Source organism: Carlito syrichta, unplaced genomic scaffold (assembly GCF_000164805.1).
Source record: "Carlito syrichta isolate Samal-C Ts95f unplaced genomic scaffold, Tarsius_syrichta-2.0.1 Scaffold139321, whole genome shotgun sequence".
NCBI lineage: Eukaryota > Metazoa > Chordata > Mammalia > Primates > Tarsiidae > Carlito > Carlito syrichta.
Window position 1 is genome coordinate 178,971 of NW_007083417.1, and position 12,278 is coordinate 191,248.

At 35.7% G+C, this 12,278-nt stretch overlaps 1 protein-coding gene across 2 annotated transcripts in view; it reads right to left on the minus strand.

The window, feature by feature from the left end:
* Positions 1–12,037, minus strand: part of PSMD14 (proteasome 26S subunit, non-ATPase 14) — a 102,143-nt gene extending 90,106 nt beyond the window's left edge. Inside the window, exons 1-4 of one of the 2 annotated variants that reach the window (XM_021708500.1) lie at positions 11,474–11,659; positions 8,363–8,369; positions 4,711–4,834; positions 2,494–2,545 (exon numbers count right to left, since the gene is read on the minus strand). In XM_021708500.1, the coding sequence (XP_021564175.1) occupies positions 2,494–2,541 (48 nt within the window). In that variant the 5' untranslated portion in view covers positions 2,542–2,545; positions 4,711–4,834; positions 8,363–8,369; positions 11,474–11,659. Of the gene's footprint in view, positions 1–2,493; positions 2,546–4,710; positions 4,840–8,362; positions 8,370–11,473 lie in introns of both variants that reach the window. The other variant, XM_008049920.1, reaches the window with a different exon arrangement.
* Between the last annotated feature and the right edge of the window lie 241 nt (positions 12,038–12,278).

Genomic DNA, 12,278 nt, shown 5'->3' on the forward strand with positions numbered 1-12,278 from the left:
TATTTTTAAGGGAATTCTGCCTTTTCCATTAAATGGTAAGATAATAAACCATTAAATACTAAGATAATCTCTTCCATTAAATGGTAAAATAATCTCCCAGTGATTTTTGGAGAGAAAAACCACCTTGCTCCTCCTTTACTACTATTATTGGTTGCTGTGCCCTATCTAATGAAAAGACAGATATTATCAATCCAAAACTCTTTGCCTTCTCATTAAAAATAAATAATACACTCAATATTTCATTCTTATTTATTCAAAAAATAATATGCTTAACATTTCATGTTGCAGCAAAATTTTTTTGGTCAAGCTAGTCCAAGAAAAAGAGAAAAATTAAATTTAGGAAAAAAAAAATGAACGTGATTAAGGGAGATAACATAGAATAAGAATTCCACAAATTATTCCTTTGTTGTTGGTTTTTTTTGTTTTTTGGGGGGTTTTTTTGAGTTGGAGTCTCACTCTGTCGCCCAGACTGGAGTGCAGTGTCCGCTCCCGGCCACCGCAACCTCGACCTGCTGGGCTCCAGCAATCCTTACACCTCAGCCTTCCAAGTAGCTGGAACTACAGGCGCACGCTACCACGCCCGGCTAATTTTTGATTTATTGTAGAGATGAGGTCTCGCCAAGTTGCACAGGCGGGTCTCGAACCCGCAGGCTCAGGCAATCCACTCACCTCAGCCTCCCAAGGCGCAGGATTACAGGTTGAGCCACCGAGCCCGGCTAACTATTCCTTTGAATTTGTCATCTATTTGGGGAAATGAACCATATAAATGAAATGACAGATTCTTAAGCAACATATTTTTAAGTTCAAAAAAAGAGTACAAACTGAGGACACAAGGGTTAATTAAATAATCAGAAACCAATGAATTTATTAAACAAATGCTTAGTTTTCCACTTGATACAAAGTCTGCAGTGGTCACTGAGATATTATGTAGCTCAATTTGTGATCATTACTAAAAACCATTACTTCATGTCCAGCAATTTTCCAGCATGGATTTTCAAGATGGATAGATAATTTATTGTATCTATGCTTAAGGAAAGTTACTTTGGCATTTAAATTTGATAACTTCTCTTAAGAATTCTAAGGCAACATCTTTATCTATAAATTGTAAATTTACAGTATCTACATACAACCTAAGCTCACTTCTGATATCTTTATATGCCTTAACACTATTATTACTAATTTCAGAAAAAATTAGAGAAGTTCTAGAAGCTATCTAGAATGATTAAAAAGTGTGAAAGCAGCTTAAGGGTCAAGTTCAGAGAAGGTTAGGTTTCTTGACAGATTAAGTTATGTAGATATCACAAATGTGAAAAATCATTAAGAAATAGACTGGCAGCAAAAAAAATGTAAGAAATAACCAAAACTAACAGAAGTAAATGAAAAATAATTTAAGCCTATTCAAGAATGCAATACAGAATCACAAAAATATTTCAACTTTCTAAAAGTCATATATCATGACAGACGTAACCAGAGTTCTTGTAAAAGTGCCTCTAAAACACTGAGAATTTCATGAAGTCTCAAAAACTGTGTTTCTTATAGTAAGCATAGATTACTTTGAATAAAGAAAAACAAACTCATCAATAGTGACACAGAAATAAAGAAAAGCTAGTAACTAAAATGAAACTTAAAGGGGAAGTTACAAAAATATTTCTAATATTTGCTCACAAAAATGCATCATACAAAAGTTTCAGAAAAGAAACAACATATAGTCATCTCTTTTGTTAATTAGTATTATGTAAATGGATGACTACAAAGATAATCAGCGAATTCAAAAAAGGTAGAAATTACTCTTTAGCTGAAAGCAGATAAAATATGTTGAGGTAGAAATCTCTAGAGGTCATTTGCCCAACAGCAAATGTAACAAGATACATGCTAATAAAACAACTAAAAGCTCATTTAAAACTATAAGCTCATTTAATTTCAAAAAGAATCCATTTATACCAAATTTAAAGAAAAAAAGAGGTATTACTTATTAGTTCATCTATGTATCATAATTATTATATTACTTACTAGTTAATGATGTGTCATAATTACTATATTATTTATTAATTCATTTATGTATTATAATTACTAGTAGGAATTGACCAGTGTGAAGACTCCACAGACATACTATCAGTCAGTTTTCTGGATCTGGCAAAGAGTATGACATGTTTCCTTTTAATGTGTTACATCTAATGTTTACACGTAAACCCAGAAATAAGCTATTTTGAGTTCTTTTTTCTTCTAAAAGGCAAATTTGATAATCTCACATATCCCAAAATTTTAAACAAAGCAAAGAGAATATTCTTATTCCCAGGAGAAAAGTAAATTAAGACAACAGAAAATGTTTTCCACATGTTATTTAGTATTGCAATACAGCAAACAGCAATAAGGTAAGATTCTTACCATAAAGTTATTAGGTGATTTTCTTGGGAATGATTTCTTTCTCATTGGATAATTACAGAAAGGCTTATAGTTTACACACAAAGAAATACTCAGCGTCTATATACTAACCTGGCCCAGTCCAGGCATACCTCCTCCAAGTCTAAGAAGTCTGTCCATATTTCTAGAAAACAGAAACAAAGGAAAATGATCCTAAGCACAAAAGTGTTTACTCAATTGCTATCTATATAATTCACCTTCAGTCACTCAGTATGTCAAAAATATTGGTGGTAATTACAACACAACATCAGACTTCCTGTTAATTAACACCACATATTAATTCAAGAAGCTGTCTTCCATGCTAATTAACAGACCTTATTTTACTGCTTTGGTTTTGGGTTATCCCCAGTTTTAAAGACAAGCAATCTTAGCATACTTTCAAAACTTTGCTATCATTAAGTTAATTATATTTTCTTATTGTAATCTAATAAAGTATCTGAATGAGGAAAAAGTGCCTGAAATGCTTATCATATGTATGATTGAATTTCCTTCAATTTGTCCAGAGTGTACAAATAAAAATCCTCACTTTTAAATTAAATTTTAACATCCTCATTAGTAAGTTCTGTGCTAATTAACTTACAGCTTGTCAGTTATCATCAAAACTACATGTGAAAGACATTGTGAGCAGATTATGGATCTCTGAATTAGCATCAAAGGCTTTTTAAAAATGAACTCATTACATTAAAAGAAATACTATAGCGTAAACATTAAATGCATTAAGATAATGTTCTAGAACCTACATAGATATTTTGTGCTATTTCAGATGTGGAGATACATACCTCTTCATCAAGGAAATTCAACTGGTGTTCTCAATTATGAGAGTTAATCAATATAAAGAGGAGTTATTACATTATTCTGATTTATTGTTAATGTTTACAGTAACTACAGAAGATAGTCCTATATGCTTGAAAAAACTCACAGAAGTTAAAGGAAATAGCAAATAACAAAAAGAAGCAATCAAATTATAAAAATTCGTAAAAGTACAACTAAGTATTTAAAAGATGACAATAAACCATTTTCTTTCCTTCTTGAAAATTGCTACTATGCCCTGAATTCCTCTTCCCCCTAAGTGTAGGCTTTAGAAGATAGTATCCATCCATGTTGTTTTACGAGTTAGAAGTGCCATACAAAATAGAACTCAATAATGTACCCATGATTACTATATCACTGTCTAATCAGGTTTGTTAAATGCTGATAACAATTTAATCCTGCTAATATTTAACACTGTTAATATTGTAAACTTTACTCAAGTCCACATATAGAAAAACAAACAAATAATACAGCCATGGAATCTTCACAAAGTGAACATTCCAATGTAACCATCAGCTAGCTCAAGAAACAGAACTTTACTGGCACCTCCAAAATGCCTCAAGCCCCCTTCCAGTCTCTTCCACTCACCAAAGGTGACATTCCAACCTCTAACAGCATAAATTAGTTCAGCTGTTTATGAATGTAATATAATCATATACTTTTTGTGTCTGGCTTGTTTTCATAACATATTGTTTGTGAGATTCAGTTTTAAAAATTCATTTTTAAAAATGAAAAGACACATAAGAAAACTTCATAGTCTAGACAAAATTTATGCTTCACAATCTTATCTCATTCTCCTACTATTAACATTTACAAATAAAATCTCCATCAAATTCTCATTAAAATTTCTCAACTCAAATACGGTATTCAATAAGTAGCATTTTTTAAAGGCTGTTGACAGAAAAAAAAAATCCTGTATATTTTATGATATTAAGGACATTTCTCTAGCATTTATTACCAAAGGGAAAAAAATTTCTTTTGGACCATTTCAAGCTTACAAAGTTGAAGAACCAATGGAAAAAACAAACAACATACAGTATACTTTAGAATATATAGATATTCTAGGCCAAAGTTGATTCCCAGCTGTGCTCAGTTTATCTATCTCCCTCTGTTGTTTTTAATGACTTTACACAGACTCCAGATGCTGTGAATATACATGAGTGATGTGGGGAGCAGAGGGAAAGAAAATCTGGCAGGCCAAATTTGTTTTTTGAGCAAAATCAGAAGTCTCAGCAAACAGAAAAAATATTTAACAATTTAAAAACATTTAAGATAAGATAATCAGTCTTAATAAAAATACTAACATTTGGAAACCAAATATATTGATAAATGTTCTAAATCACACCACTTTTTAAAATCTGGCTGTCTACCACACACATTCATAATGTGACGTCTGTTAAAAATAATACATTTTCAGAATATCTCTCTAGTATACTCTGAAAAAAATAATTAAAAATGAAATGCATTCTTAAACCTCACCTGGTTAGTAACTTCAACTCTTAAGATGTTAAACTTCAATTTGTTCAGCTTGACAAAGTTCTTCTTAATGTGAACTTTTGCTAATTCTGGCAGTATAATTTTTCCAAGTTTTTTTTTTCTCTTTCTCTCCTAAAAAAAAGTAAATAAGACATAATTATTTTAATAATTTAAGGGGAAAACTTTTATACCAAAATACTTAAAAGACTCAAAATTCCTTAAAATGGCATAGAAATCAAAACTGATTTTATGATAATCACTTCCTGAGAGTATATAATGATCTACCATCCTAGGGAGTTACAAAGCATAGTGATTAACTGTGTATCCAACTTTTATTTGTCTCTCTCTTGAGCATTAACTTTGAAGACTGACATTTTATAATTTCTTTTTAAGTCTGTCAGAGAAAATATACTATTTTAAAATAGAACAAAATTCATTCTATCATGCAATTACTATATAAGTTTATTACACATTATTACAAATCTATGCTGTATTATGGAGTATTGGAATTCATTTTTCTTCTACCTTAAAAGTTTGCTGTTTATCATCCTAGGAATTTGTTCACCATTTCTTAATCAATTAGTCCAACTATGCCAAAAAAAAAGACTAAGATAACAAGACAATGAAAGAATGATAAGAAGTGTCTAAAATAATGTAATAGTGAAATAAACTATGATTATTACATGCTCGAATTATTATTGTGTTGCCCAAAGCATTGATTCATCTTTTAAAAACATACTAACACTAAAAACACCATCTTTGCAGTCTTTTTTTTAACTTTCACTGAACACAGTTGAGAATTCAGAATTTTTCATTTTCCACCCATAATGGCAAAAGGAAGAAAACTGATAAAGGATAAAAACGCTTCACAATTTTTAGAGAATCACAAGGTGAATCAAAGGAGACAAATAACAGCACTCTAGTCTCTAATGATAACAATATAACTGATGGTACAAACCGGGGATTACTAACTTTAGTACTACTGATATTCAGAACCAGATAGCTTTAGCTATGGGGGGCTGCTTGTGCATTACTGGATGTTTTTTTTTTTGAGTTGGAGTCTCACTCTGTCGCCCAGACTGGAGTGCAGTGGCCGCTCCCGGCCACCGCAGCCTCGACCTGCTGGGCTCCGGCGATCCTTCCGCCTCAGCCTTCCAAGTAGCCGGCGTGCGCTACCATGCCCGGCTGATTTTTTTGATTTATTGTAAAGATGAAGTCTCGCTGCCCAGGTGGGTCTTGAACCCGCGGGCTCAGGCAATCCACTCATCTCAGCCTCCCAAAGGCGCGGGATTACAGGCTGAGGCACCGAGCCCGGCTTTACTGGATGTTTAACAACATCCCTGCCCCCACCAGATGCCAGAAGTACCTATCCAGTCATAATAATCAAAAATGCCTTTAAACTTTGCCAAACGTCCCCTGGAAAACCAAACCCATTCTCAATTGAGAATCACTGATATAAACAAAATCTCAGGCAATGTATCTTGAGAGGCAGTTCCTCAAAAAGTTAAACAGAATTACCTTGACTCAGCAATTCCACTCATGGGTATATCCCATAAAATTGAAAACAAATACTCAAAACATTTCATGCACATGTATTTTTATAGCATCACTATTCACAATAGCCAAAAGGTGGTAACAGTCCAAATATTCAACAAAGCATTAATGAATAGATAAATTTTACTATACAGACACAAGGGAATATTATAATATAAATTTTGTTTAGCTGTGAAAAGAAGTAAAGTATTGACACGTTACAACTTGGCTAAATATCAAAATATCATGCTATGTAAACGAAGCTAGGCACAAAAGGCTACATATTGTGTGATTCCACTTATATGAAATATCCAATAAATCCAGAGACAGAATGCAGATTGATGGCTACCAGGGACTAAAGGAAAGGAGGAAAATGGAGAAACCACTTAATGGGTAAGAGATGTTATCTTGGAATGATGAAAACCTTCTGAAAATAAATTGCTTGTGGTAATGCCGCAACACTGTGAGTGAACTGACACTGAACTGTTTACTTTAAAATGGTTACTCTTGTGTGATTTTCCCCTCAATAAATCATTTTTTTAAAGAACCGATGAGTGAATATATTTCTAATACTAAAAAAAAGACAGTCTTATCCAGTTAGTTATTAAACGAGAAGAACTTCATCACACGCAATTTTGCAACAAGAATCTGTTTTGCCAGAGATGTGTAACATATACTTTGATGATGGTGTAGTTCATACATGGACAAACGTTGAAATGTACACAAAGATAAATAAGAGGAAATAGAAAATGTAGAAATTTTAAAATCACTAGACTAATTCTAATTGGTGTTTATAAATCTAAAAATAGAAATGTTTTGCAATTATGGAGCAAAGATGAGGGTCATTCTCTCTTCAACAAAAGTACAAGCTGTTAATGTTTTCAAAAGTATTGCAATCAGGGAGATGAAAAAGTTCTGGAGATGGATGATAGTAATGGTTATTCAACAATGTGAATAAGCTTAAAGTCACTGAACTGTACACCAAAATGGCTAGATGGTAAATTTAAGTGATAGGTATTTTAACACACTAACACACACACACACACACACACACACACACACACACACACACACACACGAAGTATTGCAAGTGCGAGAAGAACCACAAGTAATAACTTATGGCCTATTAGAGATGTATTTGAATTACAGAACTGATCTCTACAAGACAGACATGCTTCAGGTTCATGCACTATGGTTGGGGAGCAGTCCATTCAAACAATGTTGCCCATTTCAGTATATATACCTTCAAAAGCAGAAAAATACAGAATAAAAATTTGTACTTTCTACATTTAAGTTTTACTAACATTTCTAATACAGTTTCTTTTTAATATATTCACTTCTGCGATTTAATTCATAAATTGACCAAAAGGTATAAGAAAATTAAAAAGTCTACTGGAGCCAGATATAAATGGTGATGACTATTTTACCTGGTATATGAGTGTTAAGTGCTATGACTCTGCAGTCAAGAGTGCCAGGATTCAAATATTGGTTCTAACAAATATTAGCTCTATGTCCTTGGGTCAGTTACCTCTCTCAGCCTCAGTTTCCTCATCTGCAAACTGAGGAAAATGCAAAATGAAGATAATGGTAGCATCTATCTCACAGAGCTGTTTAGAAGATTGAAGAAGACAATGGACATAAACATTTAACACAGTGCTTTGCATATAATAAATAAACAATAAACACTAGCTGCTGCCATCAGTACCACTATCCTGTGAGCATAGCTACCAACACAGATCCTTCTTCCAAAGTTTGTCACTTTGCTGGGTTTCAACATATTGGACATATTTCACAGTACTAAATTACATTGGAGACAGGGACTTGCATTTTACAGAAGCTTCACAAAGTAAATGCGTTATGCTTAACATAAGGGAACACTTTCAGTTCTTAGAAATAAAAGCAATACGAGCCCAGGCACCATGGCTCATGCCTGTAATCTCAGCACTTTGGGAGGCTGAGTTAGTAGAATTGCTTGTGCCCAGGAGCTGGAGACCAACCTAGGCAAGAGAGAGACTATGTATTCAAAAAAAATAACGCCTATAGTTCCAGCTACTCAGCAGTTTGAGGCAGGCTATCCTTGGGTCCAGGAGTTCGAGGCTGCAGGGAACCATGATCATTCCACTCCCCTCCTGCCTGAGTGACAGAGTGAGAACTTGACTGCCCTCCAATCTGGGCGACAGAGTGAGAGCCTACTCAAAAAAGAAAAGAAATAAAAGCAATAAAAAAAGGTCTATGGGTCTAAATCAAGTTTTTACAGCTATCAAAAAGCAGATTACAAAGAAAAAAAAAGTCAAAAGTTCATTCATGATATAATTAACTTTGCTGAAGACATTATTAGAGAATATAAATAAAGTATTTAATTATAGCTAATATAATGCCATACATACGGTAATGTTGAGAATCCTAGTTTGTAAAAACAATACAGAAAAAGTATCAGTACTTTCGAAGATTGCTGACTTTCAACTTTTTCTTTCTTGTGTTAATATCTGATTAGAACTTGATATTGTTAGATCATGTTCATGTCAGATTTAAAATAAGTCAAACCTCAAATATTTATAGGAAATTTTTAAAAAACATGGAAAACTCTAAAATTCAGATCTTTCAAAATTATATTAATCTGGACTTGGAATGTGAATTTTCTTTTTTTCTCAACTTTTCAAGCTTTTAGGGATACTAGTGTCCCAATAATTCATAAAATTCAAACAAAATCATTATTAAGTCCTTAGCTGTTCAGGCATTTCATTCTGTTTCCTAGTTCATTTTTTACTCTGCAATCCATTCTGTGGTTAAATATTACTTACCATACTGATGCTAAATCCTTTTTAAGGTACTCCGTATCTGCGATATCACTGTATCTCTAATTTCTTTATTCTCTGACTTGTACAGAGTAATTAGGAACGTCATTCTCCCACTTTCTTTTCTTTTTCTTTTTTGGAGTCTCACTCTGTCACCCAGGTTGAAATGCAGTAACTCACTCACAGTCATCACAGCCTCAACCTGCTGGGCTCCGGCAATCCTTCTGCCTCAGCCTTCCAAGTAGCTGGAAGTAGTAAGTGCCACCACACCGTTAATTATTTAATTTGTTCTAGAGACAAGGGTTCGCCAAGTTGCCCAGGCTGGTCTCAAACCCCTGGATTCAGGTCATCCTTTTGCCTTTGCCTCCCAGAGTGCTGGGATTATAGCCGTGAGCCATCGTGCCGGCAGTGAAACTGGTTCTATGACCTCCCATCAGATAACAAAATTAATGGATACTCAAGTCCTTTATATAAAATGGTGTAGTACAGTATCTGCATATAGCCTATGCACATCCTCCCATATACTTTAAATAATCTCTAGATTACTTACAATACATAATACATTGTAAATGCTATGTAAATAGTTGTTATACTATAATGTTTAGGGAATAATGACAAGAAAAAAGTCTGTACATGTTCAGTATAGATGCAACCTTTTTTCTGAAATTTTTAAAAATGTGTGTATATATACAATTTTTCCAAATATTTTCAATCTACAGCTTGAATTCACAGATGTGGAACCCTCAGATAAGAAGGTCTACTCTACTATTCTGTGTACTCAGGGAACTTAATAGCTTACACTGACAGAATTTATAATCTTGGGGTTTGGGGCTACTTAACATAAACCCATAAACAATATTTAAAGTGAAAGGACAACAGGTAGAAAAGGCTCTAGAACCAGGAGACCTCTATTTGAATTCTGGCTTCACCACCTACTCACTATATGATCTAAAACAAGTCACTGTCTTCTAAATTCTAGACCTCATCTATAAAATGGGATTAATACCTACCTTGCAAGTTGTTATAAGAATAACAAAGCATCTAATAGTGCCCAGAACATCCCCAGTACTCAATAAAGGTTGTTGTTGCTGTTCTTGTTATTATTATCTTAGAACTGGGAAAGATTATTTAGTCCAATTCTCTCATTTTACAGATGGGGTCACCAAAGTATCACAAAGCAGAATATAGAATGTCAAAATGAGTGCAAAATACAAGTTCATGAGCAAGTTATCACATGAGTATTCAGGCAAGGTTTTCATAAGTGAACATGGAACTATTAAATGAACATTGCTATAAAGGTGAAAACAAAAAAGCACAATTATTTCAAACATGTGGTTCTTAAAACTAGATACTAAGCACAAGGTTTACATGGCCAGTACAAAAATAGAATGAACCCATGTTGCAGGGGTTAAAATCCAACTTTTCAATCAGAATGACAATTTATTAACCAAACACCTTGGGAGAAAAAAATCTCCCAAACTGAACAGATAAGGCATCAGTGAAAGGTCCTAACTTCAGAACTTTCTTCTCAACATTACCGATGCCTGTCTTGATGCTTTACTCAAAACACATTGAGTCTGCAGCAATAAAAACACTTTTGTGAGCAGTGAAAGGCATGAAAGGCATCATGTCCACACTAAAACTACATTCTTTGCAAATTTTAAAGCCTCTCCTCTCATGACATTTTTGTCAACTTTTGGTTACCATTTTAATTTTGAGAATTTCTCATTCCATTCAGTCACTAGATTTATATGTAGATTCTTTCTTGAAGTTTACAGTCTTATTCTTTTGACAGACACAGAGCTTTATCCCCATGAAAATAAAGTTCCAAAAGGTAACACACAGTAGATTTCCACTTTCCTCAAAACAGCAAATGCAATCAATTTACCAACAACGGCAACGACTCAATTAGAACAATATTAAAAGTAAGTAGCCAAACTTTGTTTTGAGGAAATTCAGTGCATTTGCAAAAACTTGTATTTTTTTGAAGGGAGTTGAAAAGCTAACACTAAAAGGGCCAAGACCTAAAAAAGCCTGTAATAAAGCAAACATGCATTCAACGGGAAAGTTCATTTTATGCCTTCTCCCTTGCTTCTCCTGCCTGCTTTGAAGTTTTCAACATAGGAACAACTATCGATGAAGCACAGGCAAACAGGCCATAAACAAGGATTCTTCCTGTGTAGACAGGAGAGGTTCCCAAGATGTGGTGAATTCAGCCAAGCAGAACGGGATGGAGAAAGGAGACCACATCCAGACCTGAGCTTGCCAGAGACCCCGGGGAGCTGGCAAAGAGTACGACGGAGCTTCGGCTCCTCCCTTAGGGCCCGGGCCTCCAGCGGCAACTCGGCTGGGCAACGTGACTCAGGAAAGCACTGGGCTGGCTGCGGCCTAGCGCGGATGCCTCCGCGGATCCCCCGGGCCTACCTTCTGGGTCTTACCTGAAGGTGGGCGGGGGCGGGAGGCGGCAATCTGGACCCTTGTCTTGCCTCTGCGGTGACGCGAAGGCAGAGGCGACGGCGGCAGCGGCTCAGACACGACCCGGCTCTGACTCCGCGAACCGGCGATGAATCAGCCCGATTCCATTCAAAAGAGTTGCCCGGGCCTCCGCCGCGAAGCACTTCCGGGTTCACCGCTCTACTTCGGCTTCCGTTCCCCGACGGCCAATTGGAGACGACTGCAGAGTCCGGCGAGGGTCCCGGGAGGAGCGCACCGGACCGACGGCGCTGGCCGCTCCGCGTTTCCAGTCTCAGAGAGAAGGGCGAAGCGGAAATCAGCTCGCGGGGCGCTCCCGCCCCCAGGCTTCCTCCCTGTTCTCTCCGGACCCTCTTGCCTCTCAGCCGCCGCTGGGATCTGGGAGGGTGACACATCAACCCAGGAGGTGACTGACTGGGAAATGGCCCTGTTAGTATTGCAGAGCCCAGATCCCCTTTCGTTTTGGTGTTTATCGCCTTTGTGGCCCCCCTCCAAAACTGAAAGGTTCTCTTAAACTAGAATGAACTTGGCATCTGAGACACAAAACAGAAAAAGGGACAGTTTGGTTAGAGGAAAACGGTCAGACGCTCTTTTTCATCATCCAGATTACCCACCGCTTTACCACTTTACCACTTTGCAAGGATCGGATTTCAAGCAAAACTAACGTTTCCCAAATAATCACCTATTTTAAGCTCCGTTTAGTTTGCAAGGCTGGAGGAATAGTTTGCTCACGTTTCTCCGTATAATTACCAACAACCACGTTTTACCCAC